This window comes from Danio rerio, chromosome 7, assembly GCF_049306965.1.
Source record: "Danio rerio strain Tuebingen ecotype United States chromosome 7, GRCz12tu, whole genome shotgun sequence".
Classification (NCBI taxonomy): domain Eukaryota; kingdom Metazoa; phylum Chordata; class Actinopteri; order Cypriniformes; family Danionidae; genus Danio; species Danio rerio.
The window spans coordinates 28,447,884-28,467,635 of NC_133182.1; the positions used below are offsets into that span (position 1 = coordinate 28,447,884).

Consider the following 19,752-nt stretch of genomic DNA (forward strand, 5'->3'; position numbering starts at 1 on the left):
TTTTGGAGAAAATGGAGATTTAAAAAATAATAATATATATATATATCATAATTAATTAAATTATGCTTTAACTTAAGTCTTTTTTTCAATCCAAATTTGGTCAAGTGTAGACCAAACCAATAGTTATACTGTTAATATACTCTGTAAAAAGTAATCACTCAATCTACTTTAAAAAATGCTTGTAAACTTAACAGATTTTGGCGAATTTGTTGACTTTACTTCAGGGGTGTTTAAACTCGGTCCTGGAGGCCCGGTGTCCTGCAGATTTTAGCTCCAACTTGCCTCAACACACCTGCAAGGATGTTTCTAGAAAGCCTAGTAAGAGCTTGATTAGCTAGCCCAGGTGTGTCTGATTGGGGTTGGAACTAAACTTCGCAGGCTTGGTCAGGCCTGCTTTAATTGATTTAACTGTGTTAGATGAACTTTAACGTGGATCCAGTCAGTGGATAAACTGCACTTTGGTCAGCAGGTGAAGTAAGATCTGCACATGCGCAGACGGAAAGGGCATTTACTGGCGTGGAGCCATTTGAATGCGCTGTAAGGCCCAACAGTCATTCATTCATTTTCTTCTTAGCTTAGTCCCTTTATCATTCAGGGGTCGCCACAGTAAAATGAACAGCCAACTTATCCAGCATATGTTTTACGCAGCGGATGCCCTTCCAGCTGCAGCCCATCACTGAGAAACACCCATACACACTTAATCAAACACATACACTACGGACAATTTAGCCTACCCAATTCAACTGTATGTCTTTGGACTATGGGGGGAAACCGGAGCTCTCACCCGGAGGAAACCCACTTGAACATGGAGAGAAGATGCAACTCCACAAAAAAAACCAAATGACCCGGCCAAGGCTTAAACCAGCACCCTTCTTGCTGTGAGGAGAACGTGCTAACCACTGCGTCACTGTGCAGCCAACCCAACAGTCAACTTTATCACATTAAATGAGTGTAGTTAACTCAAAATTGACTGGAAGATAATTCATCTCATTTAAAAAAAGATTTGTACTCAGTTTTGAAAGTAAAGAGTTAATTAAATACCTCATTACTTCAACTTAAATGTTCACAGTACTATTAGTTTTTTTTTTTAACTCAAATGGTCTGAGTTACCTTAACTTATTGGGTTTTACTGTGTGGGATTCAAACTGGCAATTTCACAATGCATGCATTTTATATACCCATTGATCATTGATAATGTTGGAATATCTGAGATCAGCATCATCTGAGAACAAGAATGAATTTTCCTACATCATTAAATAATACTTCATATAAAGTTGAGATGACTTATTTGACCAAAGTAAATGTGACTCAGTATCATTACTTTTCTACATTAGTAAATAGTACTAATGCAATAAAGTTATGATTACTTAATTGAATAAAGGCAACAAGTTCGCATAATTTTAATTAAGTAAACTCAACAAATTACTTTTTACAGTGTATTTTTAAAGTAAATTTTAATTAAAATGTTAAAACAATTATGTTTATCCAATATTTATCTGTATTGGAGCAAATTGCTTCAATATTTCCATATAATATTTATAATAATTATATATAATAACAAATAATATGACTAGATAATATTTAAATCGATAATATATTATCTACAACTCAAAACAAATTTAGAATTATAAAGAGTAAAAACAATATTGGGTAATATATTGGCAAACCCATGAGTTGGGTTAAAAAAATTTCATTTATATTTCTTTTTTTTTAAGTGATTGGAATTGATTATATTTGACCCAGTGAAGGGTTAAAGAAACATGACAGTGTGTAATATGTTTTCCAAATAATTTCTACTTTATTTTACAGTATAGGGAATCTCCTCATCCACCACCAGTGTGCAACATCCACCTGGATGACGCAACGGCAGCCATATTGCGCCAGACTGCACACCACACACCAGCTGATTGGTGGAGAGAAGACAGTGTGATGAAGCCAATTATGAAATGGGGTTGTTAGCAGGCCATGATGGACAGAGGCCAATGGACAAAAAAATTGTCCAGGATGCCAGGCTTAAACCTCTACTCTTTTTTTGAAGGACATCCTGGGATTTTTCACGACCACCGAGTCAGGACCTCAGTTTTACGTCTCATTCAAAAGAAGGCACTATCTGACCAGTGTAGAGTCCCCTTTACAATACTGGGGCGTTGGGACCCACACAGACCGCAGGTTGAGTGCCCCCTGCTGGCCTCACCAACACCACTTCCGGCAGCAACATAGCTTTCCCATGTTGTCTCCCATCCAGGTAAAGACCTGCTTAGCTTCAGTGGGCTACCATGTTGCAGAGAGCTAGCTGCCAGCTATATAATATACTGTAGAAATCCTCTCAAGATGGGGGTTCCTTGCATAAATCATTTTGAGGGAGTCTGTGGCATCTGATAGATTGAAAGCCCCTGCTTTAAATTATTAAATGTCCTTCACACTAAGATAAAAAGGTTATTTTTAAAAAAGTTCTTTAGGGAACCAAAAAGGTTTCTCGCTGTGAAAACACCAATTTTGGAACCTTTACTTTTAGGAATAAAAAAGCATCCAACATGAGAGAATATTCACCTGCGATCTGCCAAATATGGCACATTGTAAACTGTTTTGCAATTTTGTGATGCTTTATTGGTATTTCTGGCCTTATAAACTGTAATTTTCATTTATTTTCTATACTGAATGTTATTTGAAGACGATGTAAAAAAAAAAAGGCAATGGGCTAGTCATTAATCAAATTAGTCACACTAAGCGAAAGGCTTGATTGCAGACTCTTTATCTTGCAGATACTGAACAAAAACAGTGTCCTCTTTCTCTGGTGCACAAGACATATGCATTTTGTTTTCACATATCAAACAGAAAGTGGAAAAAGCTCAGATTGATTTAACATGGCCGGCAGAGATGTCATCCGAATGTTTTTCACTTATAATGAAATTACCCAGGGCCCTCTTCTTGGCTTGTGGCCTCCGTGCTGGTGGACGGCCAGACTTTATTAATCTGTCAGAACTCCGCATGCAACAATACAGCCTCAAGAATCTCTTCTGAGCCTCTGCTCTACGGGATGAAGCCCTTTCAATACGTCTTCCAGCGTTTCACAGGCTCACACCAATGAGTCACAAACCCCGCTCTGGCCAACAGCAACACCGCATGGCTCAGACTCTCATGCGCTGAGAGCTGGATTTCCACAAGCAATGCTTTCAACGTTGACACGATGTTTTAATCAATTCTGTGCATGTAAAATTGAATTTGAAAATGTTGTTGGAACGGAGGTGTTTTCAGACGAGGCTTGGTGTTTGTGTCCCACTTGCCAGGTTGAGTCATAAGTGTGTCAGGGCTCTTTGACCCCATCAATGGACCATTCACTTCAAACGGAGTTATACAAAAAATGAATGCTGCACTTTTAAAGCTAAATGAGTCGATTGAGTGTGTGTTTATCTGGCAATAGAGTTTTCTGCACTTTTGAGCTCTTGTGATCTTTGGAAAATCTGTTTTATTATAAACAGTGCAGGATCTGATTACAAATTACTTGACAGAAGTTGTAGTTAGTAACAAAGCCTGATTACACATTTTATGTAACCGGACTACTTTTTGATTACTTTTAAGATTATCTTAGATGTCACAAATACAAAGAGAAAGAAAATACATTGCATTCTTTGTTATTAACATGGTGTATAAAATAGCAGCAGGTAATTCCCAAACTGGAGGTTGTGAAAGAACTGCAGGGGGATGTAAGTTGATTAAAATATTAATTCAATCATATGAATCTTGGAAATCATAATAACCAATGACAAATCACACACACAAAGGGTGGTTAGCAAAATATATTTGCATCAAGGAGATAACCTAGATTCCAGAGACCCCCAAATAAGATCATTCTTGTGTGAAAGACCTAAAATCTAAAACATAAAAAGGATCTGAATATTTTCTTTTAGGATCCATTTTATTTTCTTAATTATCGTATTGTCTTAATTATTTGCATGTAAATTAATTTAGAATTAGCTGTAATCTTTTGTTTATTAAAAGCAAATTTAGGACAATTTATATATTTTAATATTTTGCAATTAAATTGATATTGTTTATATAAAATAGATATTTTGGTATTTTTTCCTTTTTTAAATGTAAATTGTTTATTATATTTTTAATTATATATTAATGTGTGTTTATTTTAATAAAATGATTATTTATTCATTATTTTCACATTGATTTAAGCTTTTCCACATTTCCTCAGAACTCCTGGACCCATTTGAAAAGCAGTGTTAGTACAATTTAAATCAATTAGCTTATCCAAAATTTATCCCATTAACGTTAGCCTATATTTTAAAAGGTGACATATTTACATTTTATGTTTATATTTACCGTAGTATAGAATTTTTGGCATCTGAAGACAAAATCTTTTACTAACTGTTGCTAACAATAAACATACAGTAGGTAAACAGCGTCTGAAAAAAAAAGTCAATTCCCCTCGATTACATGTGTTTTAAGGGATAGTTCACACAAAAATAAAAAATTGTGTCATCATTTACTCATCCTACATTAGTTTGAATTTCTTCTGTTGAACACAAAAAAAGATATTTAAAAAATTGTTGGAAACCTGTAACCATTGACTTCCATAGATAGTTTTCCCTACAATGGATGACAGTGGTTGCTGGTTTCCAACATTTGTGTGTGTGTGTATGTGTGTGTTCAACAGAATTCTGTTGAAATCTGTTGACAAAACAAAAATATTTGAAATTATTGAGAACATTTCCAGATGTTGTTTAAATTTCTTATTTTGTACATTTTAATCAAAAAAGTTACAGTTGTTTTTGAAAAAGCAATCACTTAATTGTACGATTAATTTGTCGTACAAATAAATGTACTTCTAGCAGCTACTGTCGATAATGCAACAAAACTAAGGCCTTGAGAGGAAAAATGGATTCAAATATTTCTTTAGTGACTCCAACACAAAGCTTTGTAAGTTTAATGACTGACTATATATAAAAATTAGGTTTCAAATTTGTAAACTCATAGAAAAAGGCGATGTTGCTATTGATGTATGAGATGGAAATAACAACCTCTGAACCACATATTTACACCATACATTATATATTTCAGACTAAATACAATCCAGCTAAAGATAGTAAACAGCATTAAAAGAGGACCTAACATGATCTGCACAGCAATTAAAAGCGTTATTACAAAATTAGAAGACACGAATATCAAACCTGTATGTGACCCACAAAGAGGAACAAGCTGGACTAAAAATTGTTCCACCCGCCTGGGAAAAGATTAAAGATATTTCTGTCTCATTAGTCAATAAACATTTGAAATATGAATTTAAACATCACAGTAACGCAGCAACATCTTAATATCATCCCTCTTTTATACTAGAAAGGGGTCGTCGGGATTCAGTCACGTTACAAACCTCCTCCTGCCGCCAAAAAAAAGTCCAATATGAACTAATGTGTTGCTACTGTATATGAAGTGCTCCCTCTACAGGTCAATAAAATCATCACAGTAAACAAGTGGGGGAAAAGTACCCCATTACAAGGGATATTTGGAATAAAAAGAATGGAATTTAGTACAATTATATAACATTATCAATTAATGTTGCTTATCGCTATTTACTAAAAAGCAGTTGCCAGCAACCAGTCGGCTATCAAATTGATTGTACAATTTAGTAAGCATTGGAATAAATACTAGTGCAAGACTTTAGGCAAAGTTTGGAGATATAGGCTTATAACACCTACTCACAGCTACAGATAACAGCATAACACATAAACTGGTTATAATGACTGAGATCTGTCCTCAGAACAAAAACAAAAGCATATACTGTATTTCAACATGAACCTTATTTAAAAAGAATGAAAAATGCAGTGGATCTGTAATGTCTCTGTACATCTTTATATATATATATATATATATATATATATATATATATATATATATATATATATATATATATATATATATATATATATATATATATATATATGTATATATATATATATATATATATATATATATATATRTATATATATATATATATATATATATATATATATATGTATATATATATATATATATATATGTATATATATATATATATATATATATATATATATATATATATATATATATATATATATATATATATATATATATATATATATATATATATATATATATATATATATGTATATATATATATATATATATATATATATATATATGTATATATATATATATATATATATGTATATATATATATATATATATATATATATATATATGTATATATATATATATATATATATATATATATATATGTATATATATATATATATATATATGTATATATATATATATATATATATATATATATATATATATGTATATATATATATATATATATATATATATATATATATATATATATATATATATATATATATATATATATRTRTATATATATATATATATATATATATATATATATATATATATATATATATATATATATATATATATATATATATATATATATATATATATGTATATATATATATATATATATGTATATATATATATATATATATGTATATATATATATATATATATATATATATATATATATATATATATATATATATATATATATATATATATATATATATATATATATATATATATGTATATATGTGTGTGTGTGTGTGTGTTTGTTTGTGTGTAGAGGCACAGCTAAAAGTGATTTCTCCTCCTGTTCAGAGAAAGTCTCCTCTTCCTCTTTCTGTGGCTCTGCTCTTTTCTTTCTGGCCATGGGAAACCAGTCATCATGGCTCTCTCCAGCTCCTCGTAATCCTCAGTGTCTGAGTCCTCCTCCTCCTCCTCCTGGACAGGACAGCTCAGGTCTGGAAACACCTCCCTCAGTTTGGAGATAAAGAAGGACTGTAGACTGTGGCCGGCCTGAGCCACTTCTGAGTCCGGCTGGAGAGACAAACAGCATGGAGACGAGCTTTTACAGTTTGTTTACAGTTATCTGGCGTATGTTCATAAACTACATATTTATGTGCATTATACATGAAAATAATGTCCTGTAATCTTGAAGAAACTGAATATTTTAATCTTTTTTTTTTTGTTAAACAATAAATTTTAAATGTAATTCTGTTAAAATGTATACTATTATTATTCATTTCATAAATATTTTATAGAAATTATTTGGTAGCACTTTATTTTACAGTTATGTTTCACGTGTATACAATGTATAATATGCCCTTTTATAATCATTTCACAAACTGGATACTAACATACTATCCCTAAACCTACCCCTGGGCATAAAATGAACCTTAAAAAGTTACCTTATGTAACCCAGAGGTTAGAATTGTTCTAATTATTAGTATTGTTAGAATGGTTAGTACAAATGTTGTAAAAAGTTTTCTAAAAAGAACTACATTTAAAAAAAGGTTAATCTTTAGAAAAAATAATTAGATCATTAAAATTATATATATCGACAACAGTTCTGTCTGGTTCTTGAATCTGATAGTAGTGCTGATAGCAGCGCAATATTCTGCCAGTAACAGTACTCAAACTGCCTTTTCACCCTCCCCCCTTTGTATTACTCTGCCCACATACAGCAACAAGCAGGGAACACTTTACAGTTTGACAAATATTGCTGCTGTTGGACAACATAATGTACTTTTGAGACTTTTTAGTCGAGAATGTAGTTGTTTAGATTGCTACTATGCAGTTTATTTATAAGGATAGTGCCTATTTTAAAATATTTATAATTTCTAAAGAGACAGTGAGTCAATGGCCATTAGCCTGTCTTTAAGCAAAGACAGTTGACAATGTTTATCCACGAGATGGCGACAGAGATGAATAATAAGCCCTAAGAGAAAACAGCATAATTTAAAACTACAGCTGATCAAATCATTATTATACAGATAAATGACTTTCTAAGACGATCTTTCTTTTTTGTATGTTGTAGTGCCGAATTTATACCATAGTAATATTGTGATCTCCCGATTGCAACTGAAAAATACTGGGAAATCTCTGTCGATTGATGGCATTTCATGCCGTTTAGTCTTATAATCATAAAGTGTGCGCAAAATCACCTGTTTTGTCATCACTGTAGGCATTACGCTAAAGTATCATTTAAACACTTGCTCTAAAGTGACGTTGGTGAATAAGCAACAGTTTCTGCTGTTCTGACCAGCTGCAGATGTAAAGGAATGGCGGAAGAAAGCAGTTCCTCTTACAAACTCTTAGTAATTTCTCTTCTTAGTAGAAAGTAGTTCCTCTTACACACGATTATGTCGCCAAACTGTTGTATAAACACAATAAAACACTCGTAGCAGTAACCAATAGCAAGATTTTGGGGAGTTTCCACTGAAGGCTGAGCTTGTTAGGTGTCAATATAGGAGTTTCTAATTCATCAGAGAAGGTGCTTACTGCAGAGCCACTTGGGTGGAGCTCACTTTGGAGCTCAGTGGGGGGGAGCTTGAGCTCCAGCTCCTTCTCCTATATGCTGTTTTAATGCATATGTCTACCCTGCCCCTAACCCCATCCCCCAGTGACATCACTTTTAGAAAAAGTGCAGCAAGGAGGAGCTGGAGCTCAAGTTCTCCTTTGCTTGAGCTCGGGTCTGCCCATGTGGCTCTGCAGTGAGTTCAACTTGATTGATTCGTTCATTTTCTTTTCGGCTTAGTACCTTTATTAATCAGTGGTCGCCACAGCGGAATGAACCGCCAACTTATCCAGCATATGTTTTACACAGCAGACGCCCTTCCAGCTGCAACCCATCACTGGGAAACACCCATACACACTCATTCACACACATACACTACAGAAAATTTAGCCTACCCAATTCAACTGTGCCATGTAACGCGTGTTTTGGGAAACTGGAGCACCCGGAGAAAACCCATGCGAACCCGGAGAACATGCAAACTCAACACAGAAATGCCAACTGATCCAGCCAAGGCTCCAACCAGCGACCTTCTTGCTGTGAGACGAACGTGCTACCCACTGCGTCACCGTGCAGCCCCCACTTGATTCATCATCTGATTATTTGAATGCAAGATTTTTGGGAGACATTCAGTGTGTGTTGCATTCTTTAAAAGTCCACCGAGAAACAAAACTTACTCCAAAGCTTAACATGTGCTTTATTTCTATACTTACACTAAGTGACACTAGTAGTGCAGAATCTACTGTACATATCTCATCTTAACAAAATAATGCTGGATTTTCTGTGGAAGGAAATGAAGCACGTGTAATGTGTGACCAGTTTACTGTCAATGCGCGGACTTCACCTCAATCACATGTACCACACAGAGATTTAACAATTTTGCTAAAACATCCAGTGAGTAATCTAGAGAGTAATTTAATGCTGCTGGCACATGGATCTGATGGGGGTTATTGAATGACCCCCAATCATGCCCTCATTTTATGCCCCTATTTTTTAACCAGTGCTGCTAAAAACCACATATTTTTGATACTGTAAGCTATAGAGATGCGTGGATCAGCTAAAATGACACCCGAATCCGTGGCCTTATACTAATCATTCACCCACTACCCGCCCGCACATATAATTTTATCTGAAATATATATCCACACTCGACCCGCACCTAATCGTCACTTTAATAATATTAATTCTTTGTTTTAGGCATGATGATAGGTCACCATGGATATTAACAGCAGATTCAGTGAGCTTTAATCTGCTCATCTCTGATAGTAAAATAATACGTTAATCGTAAACATTTTTAAATCAATATTTATTTATAAAAATAAAAGTTCGTCTTTGGACAACATTTTGTTCATTTTCAAATACAGAAAGTAAAAATAAGACATTTTAGCTTTTACAGATACAGGAACAAGATAACGAAAAGGGTGCCACTTCTGCCTAAACGGCAGCTATGTTGTGTTCACTTGGCCTTTTTTCTTTGCATTGTGCAAAAACAGAATAGCATCTGTGCCTAAATTCGGGCGATTCCGCCTCGCACCGAAAACACAGCCAGCTACACTGAATGAGCATTTGCCTTCTCTGCCTGTTGTAGGAATGAACAAGATTCTCCTCGCAAAGCGCTGCAGTCGTGTGAATAAGCGATTATGTTTCTCCCAGAGTGATAGCAGATTTTCCTCTGATACCTGAAAGTTTGAACAGTACTCTTGCACTTCATTATTTTTTTCATCTTACCATTCTGCAAAGCCCACTCTCTGCTTTTTCTGATTATCCGCAGCGCTCACAGATATAACCGCCATCGCTAGTAAGCTAATGTACAAAAAATTCAATTCAATTCATGTTTATTTATATAGCGCTTTTCACAATGTAGATTGTGTCAAAGCAGATAAACATAGTTCTAGTAAAGTCCAGTTTTTAGAGTTTAAGTTCAGTTTAGTTTCAAACACTGTAGAGCAAATCAAACGAAGCGCAGCTCCACAATTCCTGATCCAAGGGAGCCAGTGAGGAGGAAAAAATATTTCACCAATTGACGAAGTGAAGGGGTAGATAGATTTGTGAAGCAAGTAGCTGCTTACACATTCTTGTGATTTGATTGACATTATTGACATGATTGACCACACAAAAACCCAAACTGAGTGTGCCTCACACAGGCGAGTGGGCTTTACAAACCACCAGTAGAAAATGCATTTTTCATCTCTCTGATACCATAACTAAGACTGCACCAGCTTTTGAACATTTGCACCAGACACGTTTTTACCAAAAAATTACTATGCATTTATAGTGTGCTTTAGACAGATGAGTGGGCTTGACAAACCACCTGTTGAAAACACTCTCCACTCATCCTAAAAAAACAAATATTATAAAAAAAACCTCCCTAACTCCAGCATTTAATTCTCTGAGCACTAACAGATACTTAGCATAATTAGCGCTGTGTGTACTGCCTCTTTGTGTCACTTTGGACAAAAGCTTCTGCCAAATGACTAAATGTAAATGATTATATGAGCAAGCTCCTCCTGAACCTCCGCCCAGAACTTCATTTATTATACAATGCAAATACATGAAATGAACAGAAATGGGAGCTGTTTTTTTTTAGCTTAATCTATTAAAAATTAAATTTCAGCTAAATTAAACGGGATATTAAAAAAGTAATGCATAATCATTACATCAGCACGCGGTCTGAATGTGAATCAGCTTCGAAATTAAATATTCACCGCTAATGGCTCGGAGGAAATAGATTAAGAAAATAATGCATTTCACTCACGTAGTTAAACTTGGCACAGTTTTTGAACATGAGCAGGACGTCAGCCACAAACTCTTGTGGGGAACAATAGTGTGTGTGGCTGTTGCTGCCAAGCCTGTTTCGAATGACAGACAAATCCATTGGCTTCTTGATGATCTGATAATAATGACGGGCCTATAAATAGATACAAAATAAACAGGCAGTTAGATGTAAAGTATCACCCACAAACCTAACCTCAGAAAATTCATTTTAGAATTACCAGAGGGCTGACAGGCTCATGGAACGGAGCGCTGAGGATGTTGCTGAGAATCAGCAATGTCAACTTCTCGCATTTCTGTGATCAAACAGACAAGTCATCTATTGTTAGACAGTCTGCGAATCTCCAGAGGGAGGAATTTTTTTTTTTTTTTGGATGTAGATATCCTAGTTCCCTGAGGTCACAGGATTAATCAAAGCTAGACCAGATGAGATGCGGCATCCCCTTCACTTACCCTCTGGTCACACGCCGACAGCCCATATGGCATCATGCCTGTGGACATCTGGACATTCTCACAGTCATATTCCACCTCTGGCTGCTCCACATCCCGGCAGAGGGTGCAAATCCAGTCGCCTCTGAGGAACACCAAGATGATAGAGGTTAGTTTCGGTGCGAAAACACACAGGGGCATATGTGAATAAAAAGAGTGAGTGACTTACACGGGGAAACTATGAAGCGGTGGGACATGACATGATAAGTGGAAGACCTTCGGGCAACGGTCACAGCAAAGAAGATCTCCTCCGATTAGACAGACTGCACAGAAATCCTCGTTCTCAATCTCCGGACTTTCTTCTGAAGGCTGATGTTCAACAACAGGTTCTGGTACATTCTCAAACCCAGAAGATTGTGGAGAAACTGGTTGCTCCGTTTCCCATTCACACTCTGGTTCAAGATTCAGATTCACTTCGGCTGTGGAATCTGGATCTGATTCCATTTCCTGTTCGGAGAGCACCGATTCAGGAAGCTGTTCTGAAATCACATCCGATTCAGATTCGACTTGCAGTTCAGATTCCTGAGGGAGCTCTGATTCCACATCTGCTTCTCTTGTAGATTCTGTTTGGAAATCAGAGCCTGGCGCTGATATGAGATCAGATGGGGAGTCATCCGAGTGTATCTCCTCAGCGTCAGGTTGTAAGACAGCATCTTTGGAAACAGATAGCGCATCAGACTCTTGGTTTATATTGCAAAATTCTTGCACAGGAGGCTGAGAGTCCTCAAGGGAGCCAGATGATTCACAGCTATGCAGATGTTGCGGTGATAGCTGCGTTTCTGTGGGCGACATATTGTCCTCTGCCTGAACTGACTCCTTATCCAAAGTTCCCTTGACGGACATTAAAAAGATTATTATGTGATGTAAAACTTTCTAGAGAAGCATTTCATCAATGTTAAAGTGATACCTGAGAAGCGGCCTCTCTTTCTAGCACCTTCAAGACAGTTTCTTCAGGTTTAAGGCCAGATTGAGAAGATGGATCTGTGCTCTGATGGTTCTGTGGTGGATGTCGTGATACGAGGATCTTGAGTCGCTGAAGACACACAACAGGAACTTTGGAACCATCGGAGGATTCTTTGTCACTGTGGAAAACAACAACAGAAAAAAAAATTAACTACTGAGACAAGGGAGCCAAAAAACAAACTTGATTGTGGGCCAAAGGTCCCACAAATTTATCCACAAATAAATCAAGCTGTATTACAAAGTTTCCATGAATTTTTTCCTTGTTTATTTAAAAATAAATATAAAACATTCCTTTAAGCAAAATAACTTATCCATTATATATATTTTTTATTGGACCTATTTTAATGAAAACATAAGTATTCCATTTATAACATTGAATTTAATGCCGAATACACTAGTCAAGCTGCACCTGCCTTTATTTACAACATTGAAACATTTAATTCAAGTTTTTTTAGCAGCCTAAAAATAAAGCATTAAACCATTAACTTCAACCCTTCCCACAATTCTCCCTCTCTTCTCAAAGGTTACAATGGGACAACTTTGGCCAGCGGGCCCTAGTTTGGGCATCTCTGCTCTAAGACGTTGCACAAAAAAAAAACACAACTTATCACATACTGTAAATAAATGCTGTGTGTTTCAGGGTAAAGTGGAGAGCTGTATTCTTTTATGATCTGGTGTCTTAGTGTGGCTCAGTTTCAGTCAATTATATCCTTCCATATTTGTAATGAGAAGCGTTTATAAATAAACTGTTGCCAACAGATGAGATTCTCTAGGGGCTCACTGTGGTTTTCCATCAGAATAACTGCTTAGTATTAGATATTAGATACAGCCATAAATGCTGGTACCGCACGCTTAGAGTTGCACTTTAAAATGTTATTATAATTTTCTTAAATTGGCTGCTGTGTTTAGGATTTGATTAAGTAAATGGCTGTCTTTATGAATTGGTGTTTAAATCACTGGTTAACCCTACCCATTTAAAATGCAGATTCATTCACATGCAGTGTTTTTTGCAGATATATAGCAGTACTGTTTTTGTTCATGCTTCATAGGGCAACCAAATGTGAGCGTGCACACCAACATGCTAAACACCAGGCATAATGTTGTATTTTAAAAAGGCCTCTGATTATTATTATTATTATTATTATTATTATTATTATTATTATTATTATTATTTATATTATTTTTTTTCAACCAATGGGATTGCAGCTACTGTTCACATGCTTTGAATTGTTAAAGTTACATTTAAACATGACTTGGTGGCACTCAATGACAAAATGTTTAAAAGAATATTGAATGATAAAACAGTGGGTGTGGCTTCTACTGAGAGCTGATTGGACATAGTAAAGTAGGTATTCATTTTCTTTTCAGCTTAGTCCCTTTACTAATTTGAGGGTGCCACAGCGGAATGAACCGCCAACTTATCCAGCACATTTTTACGCAGCGGATGCCCTTCCAGCCGCAACCCATCTCTGGGAAACCTACACACACACTCATTAACACACATACAGTACGGACAATTTCGCCTACCCAATTCACCTGTTCCACATGTTTTTGTACTGTGGGGGAAACCAGAGCACCCGGACGAAACCCACGCAAATGCAGGGAGAACATGCAAACTCCACACAGAAACGCTAACTGACCCAGCCGAGGCTCGACCATGCGACCTTCTTGGTGTGAGGCAACAGCACTACCTACTGCGTCACCCTTATTATTATTATTATTTTTTTTATAATAATTATTATTATTATATAATAAAACAAGAGTTTTTCCCTTTCTTTCTTTTTAATTGACTACAATTGGATTTATTTTCTGCAAATATATGTATGAATCCATTTAAAACAATCGAACAATTGTACCTGGTGTGCGGATCGTCTCTAGAATTTCTGTGCTTCTTTCTAGTCTTCAGCCTTTTGTTTTCATAGGCATATGCATACACATTTTCTGAAACCAGAAACAAAAACATGTTATTTAAAATAGCTACAGTTACATTCAGAATAGATTTTAAAGTATTATTACTTGTCTATAAATCACTAAAAGGCCTAGGACCTCAATAAATTACAGATATGCTCACTGAATACAAACTTAACAGATCACTCAGATCTTAAGGACCAAATAAATTAGAAATTTCAAGAATTCATTCAAAGCTGGGTGAATCAGCCTTTAGCTATTAGATGTTATCTAATCACCCCTGCCACTGGAATCAGCTTCCAGAAATGATCAGATGTGCTCCAACATTAGGTAAATTCAAATCAAGACTGAAACACTTCTGTTTAGCTGTGCCTTTACTGAATGAGCACTGTGCTACAGATTACACTATTATTTCTTTCCTTTCTTTTTTTATTCTTTTATAACCTGTTTTAACACATTCAGTTTATCTGTTTTTAATTACTTTTATTATTTGTTTTCTTATTTTCTTATACTTGTTTCTTTTATTCCTGTTTTTGTAAAGCACTTTGAATTACCACTGTGTATGAAATCTGCTATAAAAAAACATGCCTTGCCTTGATAGATTAAGCTACTAGAACAGGGGTGTCAAGCTCAGTTCCTGGAGGAAAGCACAGCCCTGCACAGTTTAGTTTTGACCTTTCTTCAACACTTCAGCTGTGGTCACACTGCACTTTTCACCCCATTCATACACCTGTGAATGCGGCAGACTTCAGTCTTACAGAGAAGTTTTGCAGTTCACTTTGAAGCTAGCAAAGTTCAAGCTTGGTGAACTCTGACCTGTGAACAGTACATGACTGCATGTGACCAATCCAAAAAAATAAATTTTACAACATTGATCAATCACTCACCTTTTTTAATGTCTAATCATCTTGTTTAATCTCGCCCCCTTTCGCAGTGCCGTACGACAGAATTTCACATGCTGAAAGTCTAGTGTGACCTCTGCATTACCTGTAAGTGGAACTAATCTGTGCTGGGCTGCGGCCCTCTAGGAACTAAGTTTGACACCTGAGTGTATGTACATACATTGTATGTACATTGAAAGATAAACATGACAGACTTTCTTTATCACCTGGTTCGGATTTGTAGGTGGTCAGTGAAGATGCGACGTGACTGCTTGGGTACATCTCTGAAGCATGGAGCTGTGCACAGGTCTGCTGAGATACAGTTGAGAGAACAGCAACATCAAGGTTTTGAAACACTGCCTCTTTATTGACAATTAATGAATCCAGTGACGTGACAACAGCAGCATGCAGACTAAATCAGAGAATATGAACGCAGGTGAACTTGTTTAGCTGAACACAATCAGTTCTGTGGGCTGCTGCATCTCATTTGTTCTTAGAAAGAGGTTAAAGGAACTGTTTCCTAGACAACAGTTATCTCTCTTTTGATGTACATCTTCCGATTTGTGCACTTAAAAGGAAAGTCAGAGAGCTGTAAACACTGAACTGGTGTTTCACAGTTGTGACAGAGGCTGGGGGGTTTGAAATGGACTTGAAAAGGAATCATGATGAAAAGCGCTTCAGGTCAAGAGCATTTCATCAATGTCAATTACCATGAATATTAATGTAGTGAATTATTCACATCAATGCACTATTCATACTTTCTTAAAAGTATGGTTTACCAAAAAGGTTCACAGGCATCCTTGTTGCCATGACTACTGGTGGTTTAAACCTTCTAATAGGCCCTATATAATCCACAAGGGTTATTATAGTTAACCACATAAGCACACACACATGCACACTTGAACAGCTTTCTTTATGGGGACTTCCCATAAAAGTAACATTGTACAGGTTTTTATACTGTACAAATTGTATATTCTATCACACTACCCACCCTATTTTCAAAATACTTCATCCTGTGTGATTTTTTAACCCGTTTTCATCATGGGGCCAAAAAATGTCCCTTCAAATGTCCCTTAATTATTGTGATATCCGGATTGCAACAGAGAAATAATGGGAAATGCCTGTAGACTGTTGGCTTTTCATGTTTTCACTCATGTTCTTATAATCTTAAAATGTGAGCAAAATGTTGTCATCACTTTAGATATTGCGCTAGAGAATCATTCAAATACTAGCCCTAAAGTGGCGTTGGTGAATTAGTAATGGCTTCTGCTGTTCTGAAGTCAGCTGCAGATGTGCATGAATGGCAGAAGAAAGTAGTTCCTCATACAAAATGATTTTTAGACTCTCCGTGTTTGATTTACTTTTTATACACACGATTATGCCATCAAACTGTTGTATAAACTTCAATATCACACTTGTAGCAATGCAATATGGCAGTATAATGGCAGTAAGAGTATAATGGTAGTTGGAGGTGTCCATTGGCACGAGGCCTGATATTGCTCATATATATATATATATATATATATATATATATATATATATATATATATATATATATATATATATATATATATATATATATATATACCTAAGTAAAATTTAAATTTAATTCAATAATTTCAATAATGAATTTGAAAACAGTAAATATACCATTTTTTAAAATCATATTAATTATGAAAATATATATATTTTAGAAACCGAATAAGTTAAACAACTATGCAAAATTCTACTGCTATCCATAACATTTAACATTTTTTACTTTAATACATGGAAATTAAGAGTGTGCACAGATTAAAATTGCAAAGCTTAAATAATTAAGAAATATCCATTTAAGTTTATCTGGCCTCATTTGAGAACATTTTCAAAACATCTCTGACCTCTCTTGGAAGTTTCCTAGGTTAAGAACTACTTAAAATCTTATTATTATTTTCTTAAATTGGCTGATTTGTTCAGGATTTGTTCAAGTAAATGGCTGTCTTTATGAATTGGTGTTTAAATCACTGGTTAACCCGACCCGTTTAAATGCAGATTCATTTACATGCACTGCTCAGTGCAGACACACAGGAGTCCTGTTTTCATTCATGCTTCACAGGGCACCAATGTGAGCGTGCACACCAACATACAAAACACCAGGCATAATAGTAATAAATAAAAAAAAGCCTTTGATTATTATTATTATTTATATTATTTATTTATTTACTTATTTTTGATTTAAGGTGTACATGGAAAACCTCTCAAAACATCTCCATCCTCTCTTGGAGGGTTAAGAACTACTCCCTAATAGGCCTACAATCTAAAAAACAAAGTCTATTATTGCCATTAATTTTAGGACTTAGGATATTTCCATTCCACAAAAGCTTCTTAACACTGAAGAAAAAAAAAACATTGTTCAAGTTATTTGAAGAACTCTGATCTAAAATCACTCCTTGAAGAAACATGATATCATTACAAAAACCACCATGTATATTTAACAGTGCGCACTTGTCTCATCACGCTCTGGAAAAAGAAAATATTCACCTGCTGCGTTGTACATCCCTGGTCCCCAGTCGCTGTTGCCAGGCCGTGAGCATCCTTGATCGACCTGTCTTTACAGAGCCTTTTACGAGGTCCTCTGGGTGCATCCGCACTGCTTTGAGACCTGCTCGCCCTCTTCAAACCTGGACAACTCCGACCATCGCCTACCTGGCCCTGAACCAGCGCGAACATCTCCAGCTCTGAGGATCTCTACGCAAGAGAGCCAAACTCTCATTAGGCTAAAAGTAAATCTGACAGCACATGCGGCAAACCACAGCCATAGCAACAGTGACAACAGAGGTGACGAACAACAACCTTGAGCAATGTGACAACGCTGCTTTGCAGCACAAGGACCAACAATCGCGACAATCTATCAACACGATAACTCTCCTGATGATAATATACCACTTAGTTACAGCGCCAATTATCATATGTAAATCCCACTTCTGGGGCCACGGAAGGCTTCTTTGAATAAGCGGCATTAACACATCAGAGATTAGACTTTCTCTTCTCTTGTCATGATTTCAGTAATGCGAGAAGTTGGAGAAAAGCCCAAGCGACTGCATCCTTCGCTGGCACGACAAATGTCAGAGTCTGAAGCGGCGGCCCGATGAATGTGCGCTCCACGAAGGGCCCTCCTCCGACTGTCTTCTCTGCCGCATAATTACCTCAGGATTAAAAAAACACTCACCTACTAGAAGCCCAGGAGGAGAGGTGTAATGAATCGAGCGTCTTGCAAGCATGTGTGGGTGCAGAGTGAAGGTAGGAGGTCTTGGAGACTTCAGAAGTAATCGTGTGGGCTTTATACAGCGAGCAGAAGAAAAATGCAACAGCCGCTCCTTCAATTCCCAGAGCTTCTCATTAATGCCAGGTTAAGTAAATATGCGGTTGCACCCAAGCGCTGTTTTTTTATTTATTTTCACTCCCTTTAATCATGTCATAGTTTTGGGCTAAAGATGATACATAATAAAAAAATATTACACTAATTTGCCTCTGGAGTGCCAGATCTTAAGGGGGAAACTTGATTTTGATGGGTGTTTGTCTTAGGAAAATGCATCAAATTACTGACATCAAGAGCTCTAATAATAACTTCTATTGCCTGATTTGGTTGTCGTCCGGTGCAGCTTGAGAAGCAGTTGCGGAGCTGTTTGTGTGTTAGTGTGTTTTTAATTGTTTGCGAGCCCACACCGCAGGTTTCCTCACTTATTACTCACCATATGCTAGCAGAGGTGCTGTCAGCAGCTGTCATCATGAAAGCAGATTACAGCCACGTAAATAGAAATGATGCTGATGGGAATCATTCTATTTCCTCTTTCTACATTAATATTGAGAGATAATATTGTGATGTTGAACTTTGCCGTTCTCAGGGTGTCATCCACCACAAATATACTTATGGTAAAGCAAAATATGAGCTGTCTTTAATGGAAAATACCGCACAAACTGCAGTGAATCATGTGAAATTCTGAGCCGTGTCCATGAGGCATGACGTTATTTATGACCTTAACGGGTATTTTAACCAAATAATACTTAAGTGTATTGCTTTACTGTATAAACAAATTCAGAGTAAATTAATATTTGAATTTTGGGAGTTATTATAACTGGTCAAGTATTTCTCTTTTTTTTTTTTTTTTTTTGCTGCTCATTCATTCATTTTCTTTTCGGCTTAGTCTCTTTATTAATCTGAGATCGCTACAGCCAATTTTTCCAGCACATGTTTTACGCAGCTGATGGCCTTCCAGCTGCAACCCATCACTAGGAAACATCCATATACACGTATTCACACACATACACTGCGGACAATTTTAA

General features: G+C 35.9%; 1 protein-coding gene and 1 long non-coding RNA gene across 6 annotated transcripts in view; one reads left to right on the forward strand and one right to left on the reverse strand.

The window, feature by feature from the left end:
* The window catches only part of LOC141375373 (uncharacterized), a 129,108-nt gene that overhangs the window by 83,340 nt on the left and 26,016 nt on the right, over nucleotides 1–19,752 (forward strand). The window lies entirely within an intron of this gene.
* Nucleotides 6,646–19,752, reverse strand: part of trim66 (tripartite motif containing 66) — a 44,742-nt gene continuing 31,635 nt past the window's right edge. For 3 of the 5 annotated variants that reach the window (XM_017357046.4, XM_068222623.2, XM_017357042.4), the window contains 9 exons: nucleotides 17,950–18,156; nucleotides 15,660–15,744; nucleotides 14,500–14,584; nucleotides 12,588–12,762; nucleotides 11,850–12,511; nucleotides 11,645–11,765; nucleotides 11,413–11,487; nucleotides 11,175–11,327; nucleotides 6,646–6,942 (listed from right to left, as the gene is read on the reverse strand). In XM_017357046.4, the coding sequence (XP_017212535.2) occupies nucleotides 6,697–6,942; nucleotides 11,175–11,327; nucleotides 11,413–11,487; nucleotides 11,645–11,765; nucleotides 11,850–12,511; nucleotides 12,588–12,762; nucleotides 14,500–14,584; nucleotides 15,660–15,744; nucleotides 17,950–18,156 (1,809 nt within the window). In that variant the 3' untranslated portion in view covers nucleotides 6,646–6,696. The remainder of the gene's footprint in view (nucleotides 6,943–11,174; nucleotides 11,328–11,412; nucleotides 11,488–11,644; nucleotides 11,766–11,849; nucleotides 12,512–12,587; nucleotides 12,763–14,499; nucleotides 14,585–15,659; nucleotides 15,745–17,949; nucleotides 18,157–19,752) is intronic. The other 2 variants (XM_073908525.1, XM_017357043.4) reach the window with 1 other exon arrangement.